Source organism: Pundamilia nyererei, unplaced genomic scaffold, assembly GCF_000239375.1.
Source record: "Pundamilia nyererei isolate P.nyererei 1_Seehausen unplaced genomic scaffold, PunNye1.0 scaffold00049, whole genome shotgun sequence".
NCBI classification, from domain to species: Eukaryota; Metazoa; Chordata; class Actinopteri; order Cichliformes; family Cichlidae; genus Pundamilia; species Pundamilia nyererei.
In genome coordinates, this window is record NW_005187450.1 from 279,245 (window position 1) to 293,194 (window position 13,950).

The following is a 13,950-nucleotide window of genomic DNA, read 5'->3' on the forward strand; positions in this document are numbered from 1 at the left end:
TTTTTTTTTACTGAATGATGTTTGCTTTAGGTTGCTGTGAGTCTACTGGAAAACTGTTCCACAGTCATGTTCCACAGTTTAGGGTAGGATTGGGGTATTTGTAGTTAAACACGCTGTGTTCTGTAGCCTTGAGCATGCTAGTTCTGGCAGGCTGCTTCTACCAGTAAACAGTTACTGTTGCCTCTGCAAGCCGCTTTGCAAACCTACCTCCTACATTTAGTGCTATTCATGCCATTTCTGTCTGAATAAATGTCATGTCTGTTGTCACTGATGCTCGAACTGTTCTGGTTTGCTGTTGCTGCTCTCTCTTTCACCAGGTTCTTTCCATGTCTTTGTTTATACCTGCAGGGAGGTCCCAGAACAGAGCCATACTGCCTAATATAAATGACTGCTGATAGAACAACAATCCTATTTTTACTATAATGTTCCTGATTGAACTATTAATGATAGCTTTTCATTTCCCTGCAGGTTTCAGAACAATCAGGACTTCTGGGAACTTTTCTGCAGAGGGAAAATTCAAAAGTAGGCGTCACTAAGGACTACGCTGCAGGACCTAAACTGCGTTAACTTTGGGACTTGCAACTGTTATCACTTTTGTCTTAATAGATTTTTAAGATGTGGCGTGCTCTGAGAGGATGAAAGTGGGCAAAGCGTGTGAAATGATCCCTGTCATATTTAAGATCTTTGCATCACTCAGGCGGGTTAATAGTTTCGCTGTCATCTGCACAAGGACCAAAACTGACTGCCTGTTCTTCAGATCCATCGTTTCATCTTGCAGTTTTTATGGCTAAAATGTTTATTCTGTTCACCATCGTGTTGCGTTTTGTCTTAGCTGTGGCACAATACGTTACTAAATATTTGCATCTGTTGTATTTTATTTTTAATTTTTACTTTTAGTTATGGAGAATTTCCATTTTTGGGGGGATGCATGAATGACATATCTTATGTATAGTACAAAGTTTTTTGTGATTAGTTTGATGTCAAGCATAAAATATAAGCAGTTGGGTCAGGGATTAGTTAGCTGAAGTCTAAGGAACTCAGTAGCCACATCCATATCTGCATAGGTGTTTGTCTGTTTGTTTGTTTGTTTGTTTTATTTTAACATGAACACATTGTACTGAACATCTTTATTGAAATCAGTGAGTGAAGGGATTTGATTTTGATGTGCTGTTTTGTTTTTCATTGATCTTGCAATATAAATATTATGTAGCCTTTAAAAGGTCGATGTGCCGTCTTGTGAATACTAGTAAAGAAATATAAAAACTAAACTGTGAAACTGGGATAATAGTTTGATGAAGGCATTTAGATGCACACAGTACATGAAGACTGAATACTTAGGAAGACTGCTGCTGTATATTCTGCAGTAGAGCACAGTCCTGCACAGCCTGGTCCCAAAAGCAAAGTTCATCAAAGGTTATTACTGATTGGCCACATGATTAAAACCACTGAAGGTAAAGTGATGACATTTTCTGGTAAAACCCTGGATCCTGGGATTCATATAGATGCTATGTCAACATGTATCGCCTACCTAAAAACATTGCTGCAGACCAAGGATCAAGGAAGTAGCCTCCCTCCAGCGTGCACCACCTAAATTATCCTTTGAGCCTCCAAACGTCTTAGAAGTTCACAACAATAAGACTGATTCAAAAAGGACCCACCCTGCAGTCTACAGGACCCAAAGAACACCATAATACATCTGCAGATGTCTTATGTCCAGTGTGTCAGAGCTGTATATTGTTAGGCAGGTGTCCGATGGACGTATAGCTCACTTGAAATCTGAGCAGTTGTACTGGCCCTGTTTTAACCTCATAGCTCAAAGCTGTCTGACTGTTCTTCTGGTTTAAAACAAAATAACAGGCAACACTAACCAGATGCTATCCACTGTAAACCATATAGTCATATTCTCACCGAAACAGAGCAGAGACTGAGGTCATTCAGGTTGGAAACAGTATTTTTAGACTTCGGTGACACATCTGTATGTTTGGAGCTGAGGGTCAGTGTGTTCCAGCTGCTGCACACAAAACAGCTCAAATTGTCTTTCTCTGCTGTCTCTGCTTGAGAGTAAAACCATGAAATAAACTCAAATGAGATGCAAGCTACGAGTCAACATGACAGCACACAGGAAAAGACTCTTTGAGACAAAATGTGCAATTTTTTGTGTTCAGTTTGCAGGATATAGGTTGTGACATTCTAAAACTTCATGTTGTCAGCAGGTAACATCAGACTAAAGCCAACAATGTGTTTACTGCCTAAAGCACTCAGCCTCATTTGTTCCAACCAGAGCTGTTAATCTTTAAAGAAAATTGAGAATCGGTTATATTTTTTAAGAAGGCTTTGCGATGACTCACTCGTGTGTTTTTAATAGTTAATTTTTTTTTTTTGCTTTATAGATGAACATCACTTTGATCTTTTCCTTGGCTTTAGTGACAATGACATACAGATGAGGACAGAATTATTACCCCCCCCCCCCCAGAGCAAGGAAATTTTTAACACAGTTTCCAATACAGCTGCAGATGCTTATTATTTTACTTTGCACACAGAAACTAAATTATTTCATACAAACCAAAAACTACCAGAGTCTAAATTATAATCTTTCTCTAGGTTGTTCTTAGCATGCTACAGTCTTACTTGAAAGTGTCTCTTCTGCAGAAGTAGAATTGTTTTTGGTCTGCAGCCTTACAAGCCTCACATGCAGTGCATTCCTGTGGAGAGCTCTAGTGATTGTCTTAGCTGAGACTACAATTCCCAACTTGACTAAATCATTCATGAGTGTGTTGACGGTTGTTCTGGGGTCTTTAGACACATTCCTCACTAGTTTTCTTTCCAGAGTCTTTGAAATCTTTTGCTTCCTACCTCTGCCAGGCTTGTTCTGTTTTGGGTGCCACTCTCTGAATTTCTTCATGATTCTTGACACTTGGAAACTCTGCAATAACTTTGCATGTCCATCTCCTGCTTTGTGAACATCAACAATTCTTTTTCTCAAGTCTAAGCTGATTTCTTTTGTTTTTCCATGATGTTTTCCAAGTGACAGCAAAAACTCTTGCTGAAGTTTTTATACTGTGTATAAACTGGACAATAATCTTCAGTTTTAACTTGATTTTACAGGCTAATAATATTGAACCTGGTATTTTTTTTTCTAAAATAATTGTGTTATTGTGTGAAAATAGACCTAATTCATGCTTTCATGTTTAGAAATGCTATGTTGAAAATCCCTTGCTCTGTTAAAAAAAAGAACTTTTGACAAAACCTTTTAATTTCATAGGGAGGATAATAATGTGATATTTATCTGCAACAATCTGTTGCCATTCTCCGGCTGTTTGAACAGAATCATACTCTCCATTGATTTGGAAATGCTAATATATCATGAGAGACAAAAAGGAAGCAATCCCGCTCACTCAAGTCAAACCATAGCTCCTCTTTTAAGCTCCAGATATTGTTTACACTGTGTTTTGCCCTTGCTTGCTGTCATGCCTCGTGTATCCGTCCCTGCACAATCTTAGAGCGAATCTCACCCAGCAGATTAATTACCGCTTTAATTTGTTTTGCTCTCTCAATAGGGTTATTGTTAATGAACTTCCCTACGCTGCCATTTCCCCTTTGACTGGATTAGGGAAATTATATAACAGCAGCATTGTCCCTACAAGTAACAGCCCGAGCTGGTCTGTCAGTGTCAGCATGCCTGTTTCGCTAATTCAATATACTGTAGTGACAGTGTGGTTCTGCAACGAAGACACGGACACAAAGGTGAAGTTAATGCGTCTTTATTTCATGCCTCTACATTTCATAAGAAAGGACAAACTCTGTAGATTTTTCAATCCCTTTTTATAATAAAGCATCGTCCCTCTAGTGTTTCCCTCTGTCATAGATTATCTTTCAAAATATAATGCATTATCTACTCTTATGTACAAAGTTTCTCTACCATGTTTGATGTCCTGAAAATTATTCATCACATTAAAATGTTAAGCGAAATGAATACATCAACACTATGTAGTTACATGTACATTTTTTTGCACTGGGAATGGGATATTTGCTCAGCAACTTACACAGTTTAATTATCAAGACCACAGAGACTACTGTACTCAAAAAATAAAATAAAATAAAATTGAGATGTTGCTATTCAAAATATTTATAAATCCCAGAGTTATTGTTTTATTTTATTTAGTTTATTTTACAGAGCTTGGCTTTAATAGTAAATAAAACTCATGACACACAAGTCAAAGGATGGAATCAGCAACTATTTCCTGTTCTTACCTTCAAACTTTCAGCTTTTGGTGTGAGAAAAATAGCGTAGTTTAGAAAAATGAAAGAGTCTTGTAGAAAGCTGTGTGTCCACGATGTTGATATGGGTGCTTGATACTTGCTTCAACCCAGCTGGACATGCACTGTGTTGCAGGGGTGTGTAACTGTTGGAGATGATGAGGTGCTAGGATCAGTCAAGGGTCGTGTCTTGGCATGGAAGCGATGGTGTAAACACAACAATCTGAGGATCCCTTGTGCTCCATCTTTAGCGCTCCTTAGTTAATGCCAATATATGAGGGGTTAAGGTAGGAGAGGAATTTCTGCAAAGTGGAGAAAGTGATAAACATGAACTAATTCTCATAAATCATACATGAAATATTTTACTGTCAGTCTTTTCTGGAATGTGAAACTGATCATATCAAGCCACTGAGGAACTGCTTTTTGCTTCTGATTATCTTCCTCATCCTCAACAGCCTCAATTGGTCCAAACTGATTATTTCTCATGCCGTTGCTTGGCAATGCAGGATGGCCAGACATGATGAGGTTAAGTTGATAAAGCTGGGCTCTGATCTTGACTCTATTAGTCTTCACTGACACAGGCTCTGGGAGCGATGTGGCGTGCTCGCTACGTACCTTCTTTCCACTCTGCAGCTGCTTAGAAGAGACCGCAATCCTTAAGGTTTTCTTTGATGATGATGTCTGTCACAGCGTTGAACACAATTTCCACGTTTTTTGTGTCTGTGGCACAAGTCAAGTGAGAGTAGATTTCTTTCACGCCCTTCTTCATGTTCAGCTCCAGGAACTGCGACTTGATGTAGTTGCTAGCATCGTCGTATGTGTTGGGGCCTAAAAGAAAGCAATTGATCAGGGGAGAAGGTTCAGAATAATTACTTGTGTTATATGACGTGACAGGTGACGTATTTGTATCGCGGCTTACATTATAAGTTAATTTTCCTTCTTTATTGCTATTTGTGTTCTGGTGCCATGTACCAGTCTGGTTTCCATCTCACTGTTTGCCTGACAGATGTGGCCTACTGCTAAATTCTCCTTCTTCAAGCCTGCCACATGCCACAGGTATAACTGAAATCCAAAGCACGCGATCTTACCGTCGTAGTCTGGGAAGCAGATGCTCAAGTGGACTTTCTTGATCTTCTCTTCAAAGAGATCCTTCTTGTTGAGGAAAAGCACGATGGAGGTCAGTGCGAAGAATCTGTGGTTGCAGATACTGTTGAACAGATGGAGGGACTCGTGCATACGGTTCTATAAAAGTTAGAGTGAACGCAGAGTTACTCACTGACAAGTTTCTTTGTGGTCACTTAGGACTTAGGACTAAGACTCCTTGACTCACCACTTCATCGTCCTCTACGAGCACCATGTCGTACGCACTGAGAGCTCCGCAAAAGATGATGCAAGTCACACCTTCGAAACAATGGATCCACTTCTTTCTCTCTGACCTCTGGCCACCCACATCAAACATCCTGTTCACCACAGAAAGTCAGAACACACTCACTAAGTACCTGTGAACCGCAGAGATGTAAGCTTTAGCCAGTTTCCCAGTGACTCACCTGAAGTGCAGCTCTTTGCAGGAGAACTGCTCTTCAATGATACCAGTTGTTTTGACTCGAGATCGCAGCACATCCTGCTCAGTGGGCATGTAGTCTGCCTTGCAGATTCTGTCCATTTCATTGAGGTAGCTGATGATTCCAGAACAAACAGTACAGCAGTCAGTCTTGGTATATGAAATCATCTGTATTTATAAAGTCTGCATGAGCTGACTCTTTAGATTTACACATATGACATCGACTCACTAGCCAGCAGAGTCATTGAGCTGGAACTCAGCAGCTCTGTCAAAGGCGGCCTGCACTCCAGAGTCTTTCCACAACTTCATGATAACATCAGCCAGCTCAGGAGGCATTGTGCCTTCCTCGATAGAGTCTGACAAGTTTTGCAGCTTCTGTGAATCCTCCTGTGGTTTTGTGCACACAGAATAAAACTCCATCAGCATGGACAAAGTGCTTGGAATATTTATAGTGCAACATTTAATGTCAGGGAGAATGAACTCAACAAGTTTATCATGTCTGGTTTTTATCTCTTAAGTGTAACTTGAGACCTGTCCAGATGATGCGCCAAAACCAATGCCAAGCATCTCCATGCCTCTGATGATAGCCAGAGCAGATTGCAGGATGTTGCCATAGATGATCGCTCTGAACTCTAGTTGTTCCTCTTTTGTGTAACCACCTTGATGCAAAATCCTGCGAGTAGAAGAGTGAGGCAGAAGTGTTTTAACACACGAAAAAGCTTTCTCAACAATAACTACTTTAACTGAGCTGATGGGCAGAAAGAAAACAGCCGAGAGGGAGAGGGTGCCACCTTGTGGTGTCTTAGTGATCTCACTTTGGTTTCACTGCCAAAGTTTAACCAAGTGCACAAAAGAAGTGCTGACGAATTAGTAAGCGGATGTTTGCCTTGTTAAGCTTTCGTAAAGGGCTTCACTGCAAATGAAACAGACAGAGATTGAAGAGCTTTAGCCAAATGGTCGAATTCATGACTGATGGGATTAATAAAAACTCCCGAAAAACTCCAAATTCCCATTGTCTACCTGTGACAGTGAATGACTCAAAGCTACCATCAGCACTTATTTTAACGCTTACTTCATTTGTTTAACGATGGTGCTCTTCCCCGACTCACCAGCACCTGTGGAAAAGAGAACAAAGGTTAAGATCGTAAATTTCATACTATGAAGATATTTTACTTTGCAAACACAAGACAGTGGGCAGATAAAATAAAAACACTAAATGTAAATATATTGCATAAGAATGCCAGGTGCACTGATATATTGCATAAGAATGCCAGGTGCACTGATATATTGCATAAGAATGCCAGGTGCACTGATATATAAGTGAAGAAAATACAATAGAAGTAGGATGAGAAATGCAAAGTGGAGGAGATGGATTTTAATGTGCATTGATACATCTCTGATGTGTTCTGACTCTCAGTTTCTTGCAAAGCTTTTTTGTTTTAACACAGGACACAGGATTATTATTATCATTATTATTATTATTATTATTATTATTATTATTATTATTATTATTTTTATTTTTATTTAATCTCACCCACTAATGATTAGCACTGAGCTTTTGTCGGCAGACATCACCAAATGTTGGACGTCTGACATAAAAACACTGAAACCAGCTAAAATGACAGCAAGTTGCAGTAAGTACATGCATGCATACATAATGAGTGGCGTGCATTTATGTAAAATTGACTGCAGAAAAGCCTCCCTGCAGATCAGGCTCCCTCCAACACTGTAAGCTAAGTTAGGCCAGAAGGAGTTTATGCGTCACAGGACACCCAAAGCTGACCGTCTTGCTCCCACTTGAGCCACATCACTTAAGCCGTGGACAGACTTAGTGCTGAGCATTTAAAACCTTTACACATGCGGCTCTAAAGGAGGGAAGTTGTTTTTTTTTTTAAAGAAAATACAAATCCACGAAAATATAGAATATCAACAGTGAAATCACAGCCATTTCTAATATGCAAAACTGTTTGGAAAAATTTACACTCAAGGCCTATATTTTGTTGTTACTGAGGTTTTTTTGTTTTTGTTTTTTATGTTACGTTTTTGCTTGTGTATTTTTTTGTTTACTCCCTTGATGGCAGAATCATCACAAAATTTGTTGTCAGCCAGTTTTATTACTTACGGACTGAAAAAAGTTCATTAAGACATCTAAAATGCTTCAGCTGTTACTTTCACCATTTAGCATACAAGTTGCTCGCTACTGAAATCAGCTGCAAGCCTGTGGAGCTGTAATAAAACAGAGTTTGGGATCCTCTGTGGTCTTTTTTTTTCCTGTTTTCACAATATCCCCCTGAGACCACATGATGGCTCTCTTCTTACCTGCCCTTACAATCTGATCCATGTGCAGCAGAAGAAGCAACATCTCTGTAAATCACTTGCAAGTCTATATTAAATCGCTGACTAGCTTTTCAATCGCAAATGATATAGCAATTTTAAAAAATTGCTGTCAGAAAAACACAAACCACTTTCAAGACTAATTTGTACAAATGAACAGCTTAGGTTCCCCCTGTAGAAGTATAAACGTTTGTGAGTTATTTTTGCTGATTTCTCAGAACAGAACACATTTTATACATTTTGTGCGAGCTGCAAGTCAACAACGATCTCACCAAGTGGATCTGCACTAAACTGGTTAGTTAATAGGATTGACATATCACTGCCAGGCTGTGATTCATTTAGACCAAAGGCTGTGATCTTTTAAGCACCAATGTCCTTCCATCAGAAGTGAAGAGTCATTTTTAAGTAAAAGTCAGATGATTATTAGTTCTTTTCACCAGTAGATTTCTAAATGCAATATGTTATTTTAAATTCCATGCATATGTATTTACAGATTTCCTGTTTTCTTTTTGAAGATCTTTTTTCGATAAACGTGAAATTCTTCCATTTTTTGTGACTGATGTATTTTAAACATGATATAATAAGCATAAGCAGGTGGTAAAGATAGGCGAACATTAGTCTAAGCTTTTGCTTTTGCTCTACTTTTCAGTTATGGAACTTGCAATTTCCAAAATGGCCTTCATCACAGACCTGTGGGTATAAAAGTTCAATCTGCTTTCTTATCTCTCTAATCTCTCGCCTCCCCTGACCTCATGCCAATGAAACAGCTCTAACATCTTTTAACAAACTAAGAGTTTATATATATATATATATATAGTATCACCATCAAATGGCTCCTATGCAACACTTCATCAAGACATTTATCTGTACCTGATGACTGCAGGTAAATAACTTTCTCCATTTTAAGGTGTTTTTGTAACGTTACATTCATTATCTTTCACACACCAGTCAGTCTGAAACTAAAAGAAACATATTTTTCTGTGCATCTGTTTAACACTTTGGATCTGCTCTGCAAACCAAAACCTTTGCAGCCAAAGATGGAAAGTTAAAAAGTACTTTTTACTGAATCCTCCATGAAAACAGGTAAACCCCGTTGGTCTGAGCACTTCTCCTCTCCTGCAGTCTAGGATGCACAGCACAACTCTATTCAGGAGGTCACTTACCAAGCAGTAATAGCTTGACCGTTTTAGACTCCTTATCAGCATCTTCTTGGAGTTGTTTTTCCAACTCCTTGGACTTTTTGTCCTCGGCGCTGGCTCCTGCACCCATACTTTCTTCCTCCTCAAACTCAAGATCCTCAAGGAAGGAAATTTTGATGGTTGTCTGAGAACAGCTGCAAGAAAATCTGGGTACGACAACTAATCGTTGTGAAAGGCGATTTTCTAGCGGAAGGGGATTGGGAAGGAGGAGTCTGAAGCTTCCGGGCCCTGCTTGATTAGATATGGCTCTCTCAAGGATCAAATGAATTCACCTGCTCTGGCAAGCAGAGATCCACCCTTTAATTACTTGCCTTAAAGCCTGACTTATGAGGTATCTCTTCCTGATTGGCCAGTCAATCCATTTAGTATAATGAGGGCAGTGGTGAATGATGTAAAGAAAATGAGAAAATAAACACATTCACATACTACGCAACAACTGTGTGCATATTGGTAAAATTCACTATATAAATAAATTACCTTGATTCCACAACAATGGCGTTATTATAGCCGTGCGTAATATATTTCATCTTAGATACAAGATTCTGTATCTGTAATATCTACTTACTGATGTGGTAACTATGTTTGAGTACTCTGAGTAGACAACGCTTTTACTGCGATGCTTTTTTTTTAAAACAAATGTGTAGTTAAATGTGTATTTCTTTTCCTCCTTGCAGTCCTTCCTGCCTGTTGGACTCTTTACTCTGGGTCACACGGAAGAAGCAGGGAGGGGGAGCATTAAAGTCTTATAAACGTCTTATAGTTAAGACGTTTAAATCCCAGGTGGTGTGGTACCTGCTAAATGCGGCAACTGTCACTGCGCTATGCTCTTCAGTGGGGTCTCAGAGAAAACACGTACGTTCCTTGTTACATGTAAATCTGTGTGTGTGTAAAGGGGATCTGACACGCTTTAAACAATATGAGAAATGTTCCTGTGGGATACCCTGAAGAAGAGCTGCGATGATACTGTAGGTGCAGTTTCTGGAGGATTGGAGGAATTGATTGATGATTCCTGCAGGGCTGATGGTTTGAAGTCAATGAGCCAAGTATTCAGCACGTGTTACGTCCTCACCCTCCATGTTAGAGGACTTAAACCGGGACACGATATTTGAGGTTACTAGTTCAATTAGAAGACTGAGTGTAGACTCAGACACCAACAGGGTGTTTAAAAAGTTGACTGGTTTTCTAAAATTTATCGCCCCAAGAAAACATGAAAGCTTCATTTCACCTTCTTGCTTTGGATAATTTGTTTTCAGATGGCGTTCTTGTGACGATAATTAGGCCCTGCCTCTTCCTGAGTGTGAGCTGGGACAGTCACACTAGTTCAATAAAATCCATCAAAGATCAATCAGTCTCATATGAAATTTTTTTCCTTCATACTATGAATATTTTCTGTCTTCTGGTAGCGTTTATGAGTGTCACACTCCAAAGTCTTTTTTAGCATCATTTTTTCTTTTTAAACCCACTTTGAGGATCAATATCATGGGATATGTCATAACCTCAGTGACAACTCTACATCAATTTAATGTCTAAGCAGAAGAGAGGTGCTGGTACTGTGGATGTTTTCTCTGTTTTCTAATAAGACAGGAAAAAAAAACATTTTTAAAAGTGTATTATGGGTCTTTTTCAACATGTGGTATATGTGACTGGTCACAATACGTTGTAGCATAAGGTCTCATTTATAAATAACTTTCTAATATAGTCATATGTTACATGCAAATGCTGATCACACTGAGTTTATAATGAGGTATAATCTTCCTGTATTCACCTACTCAGTGTACTGAGGCTCTTTGAAGTCACTAACATGTGCGTGTGTGTGTGTGTGTGTGTGTGTGTGTGTGTGTGTGTGTGTGTGTGTGTGTGTGTTATGTTGAGATGATGGGTAATAAGAAATGGTCACGTTTCACTTCAAATGTGTAACATTTAACTGAAAACAAGTACAGGTAATAAGTGAAAGTTTACTGACGATCGATTTGTTTGTACTTTTAAAATAATCAGTTTCCTAATCTGACATATGATTTTCTAAAATAAATCATATCCATTGCATATAAGTCCTATGATGTGTGTCTTTTACTGTTATGGGCACTACAGCCTGCAACATGCTGCACAAAACACGTCCTAAGAGCCTGTAACATGATAAATCCTTATGCCTGCAGCATTATCATATGCATGGAATAAGAGCAGTTCTAAATAATTAAGTACAATAAAGTAATGTTTATATTTACTGTTACATCAGTTCAATTCAATTCAATTCAATTTTATTTATCAGTCAATTATGCACTACTTTGACGGGCACTGCACAACTTTTCAGACGAACTCGACAACTTCACTCGCAAGATATTGGCATGAAGAAGAATTAATCAAGTGATCTTTATAGATATATGCTGTAAATAATATATTCATATAAAAGAAAGGTATTCTCAGTGATTACAAGCCCTCTATTTTGCTTTAAAAAGTTGTAAGAAAAAACTTAATGCTCAGTTAATAAATAAGTAAATAAAATGATAATAAATTTATGAAAAATGGCTGCAGAGCAGGTAAAAAACCCTTTTTTGTCACACCTCCATCGGCAAAACCAGAAGAATTAAAAAGCATGTTAAGTCATAATTTGGAGAGTATTTGTATTCGTATTAAATAAACAAATTAATATTTAATGATTAAAACTAAACCCTGTGTGAACTTCACACGCACAGAGACTAAAACTTCATATTACAAGCACCAAGTCATATTAAATTACAAAATATTATTGCGTCACTGCCATTAGATTGTGGCTGACCCAGGATCAGTTTTTCCAACACCCTGCTGGTTCACCAGGTGTGGTGATGCTAAAGTGTTATGTAAGTGCTTAATCACAATGACACAGAAATATCTGGTAGTCAATTTACAATAATTAGAATAAACGATGTCCTCATTCTTGTCTAGTGTGTGATAGTAAAACACCACAAAGCTGCCAGATGGAGCGATTACAGGTGCGTTTGTTTGCTGTGTTCAAATTAGCATTACGTTAGCAGGTAGTAAGGAGTCTGTTCAACACCCAGCTCCTGCTAGACCGCACCAACATCTGCATCACTGCATAAAGCTTTTTCATTAAAACAATACATACATGGATATGTATAAATATAAAGGACAACTTGATGTGCATGAATAGATTTGTAAGGTCTGCGTAATTTTACCTTTGAGCTGTAAAAGTTGCCAGTGCTGCCAGTATTTTTTAAATGTATATTTGCAGCTTTTTTGAGTTTCTTCTAAGTTGGGCGGGTTTAATGGAACTTGAATATGTTCTTCCATCAGCGCAAGGTCCAGTTCAGTGACGTCAGGGTCAAATAGGCTCAGCAGGCAACTAAAGGATTGACAGAGAGTATTTGGAAAAGTGTGACCTGTGAGTGATGATCCTGCAGAACAGGCAGATTTCTTTGTAGGATGATGAAAACAAAAGCATCACACACAATTCCTGCTATACTTATAAAATGCTCGTGTCTTGTTTTGAGTAAGTATTTTCTAACAAGAGTCAAATTTAAGCATTAAATCCCATCTAAGAAACAAGAGACTCTATGTTGTTGTTTTGCTAATTATGCACTCTGTATCCTCAATCAGTGCATCAAAAAACAGCACATACTGCTACTCATGTCTGCACCATGTCAGCATCCAGTTTTGTCCTGAAAAATTATGCTATTATGGTTCTCCGTACTGCTTGCAGTTCTGTGCTTGAGATTCAAATGGATGACTGCTTCCAAGCAGGCTAATCGCAGTGGCACATCTATCGATGGGGGCCAATCCCATTAAGCTGTAGAAGGTGTAGCCCTGCTTTGTGCTCAGTACCTTCATCTCTGATCTGTTGACGAGATTACTCGCAGAGCCTCAGATCAACCTGAGAGTAGGAGTGTGCTATGTTACATCACAGTCCAGAAAGGGTGAAATATAATGCAGCTTTGCCTCTCTTTAATTTGCCTGACTGAAACTTTGCCAACATAACAGTTGCAGATCATTTTATTATTATTTTATGGCATAGATTCTGAAGTTCTGATTCTTCTTGGTAAATCTTCAGCTTTGGATTGCAGAGCTCCAAACACAATCAAACTTGCTAAATAAGCAGGCAACTAACAGGATCAGAGACCTCTGTGAAATTGGCCATGTGCTTTTAAAACCTTGGAAAAATCCGATCTCTCTTCTGATAGGAACACACTAGCATTTCATTTGTAATGAATCGTCTTTACTCTCCTGAGTGTGAAATCCTCAGCAGGATCCATTACAGGAGGTTCCACCCACTGATGAGCTCATGAGGTTGAGTCTACAGGCTTTCTCACAAGCCTGCAAGAAAAATAAGTGAACTCCCACTCATGACACTGGGAACCGTGTCATGATGCACAAGATGGTATAGTAATCCTCACTGATGAGCAATTATGCAGCAAGCTTGATCTCTATAGAAATTGTATTAATTTATCTTTTAAGTGTGCTCTATGATATTTTACATAGAGAGATTTTTTTGCAAACTTGCATGTATAAATAAGGAATGTCATCTCCTAACTATCCCACACACACACACACACACACACACACACACACACACACACACACACACACACACACACACACACACACACA

General features: G+C 38.7%; 2 protein-coding genes across 2 annotated transcripts in view; one reads left to right on the forward strand and one right to left on the reverse strand.

Annotated features, from left to right (window-relative positions):
• gnai3 (guanine nucleotide binding protein (G protein), alpha inhibiting activity polypeptide 3) overlaps nucleotides 1–1,276 on the forward strand; it is an 18,248-nt gene extending 16,972 nt beyond the window's left edge. Inside the window, exon 9 of the mRNA XM_005732849.1 lies at nucleotides 469–1,276. The gene's annotated coding sequence lies outside the window, so the exon portion shown is untranslated. The remainder of the gene's footprint in view (nucleotides 1–468) is intronic.
• Nucleotides 1,277–3,745: 2,469 nt separating this feature from the next.
• gnat2 (guanine nucleotide binding protein (G protein), alpha transducing activity polypeptide 2) lies at nucleotides 3,746–9,631 on the reverse strand. Its single transcript, XM_005732850.2, has 9 exons — nucleotides 9,316–9,631; nucleotides 6,891–6,933; nucleotides 6,350–6,491; nucleotides 6,048–6,205; nucleotides 5,805–5,933; nucleotides 5,588–5,717; nucleotides 5,346–5,499; nucleotides 4,873–5,085; nucleotides 3,746–4,559 (listed from the first exon to the last, which is right to left on the reverse strand). The coding sequence occupies exons 1-8, from the start codon at nucleotides 9,419–9,421 to the stop codon at nucleotides 4,895–4,897; spliced, it is 1,053 nt and encodes a 350-aa protein (XP_005732907.1). The 5' UTR covers nucleotides 9,422–9,631; the 3' UTR covers nucleotides 3,746–4,559; nucleotides 4,873–4,894.
• Nucleotides 9,632–13,950: the final 4,319 nt, after the last annotated feature.

Coding starts and splice junctions, on each gene's coding strand:
- gnat2 (XM_005732850.2), bottom strand. CDS start 9,421: ATGGGTGCAGGAGCCAGCGCCGAGGACAAAAAGTCCAAGGAGTTGGAA. Junction 5,718..5,804: donor TGCAAAGAGCTGCACTTCAG/GTGAGTCACTGG, acceptor TGTGGTGAACAG/GATGTTTGATGTGGGTGGCC. Junction 5,086..5,345: donor CTGCTTCCCAGACTACGACG/GTAAGATCGCGT, acceptor GCTTTCTTTTAG/GCCCCAACACATACGACGAT.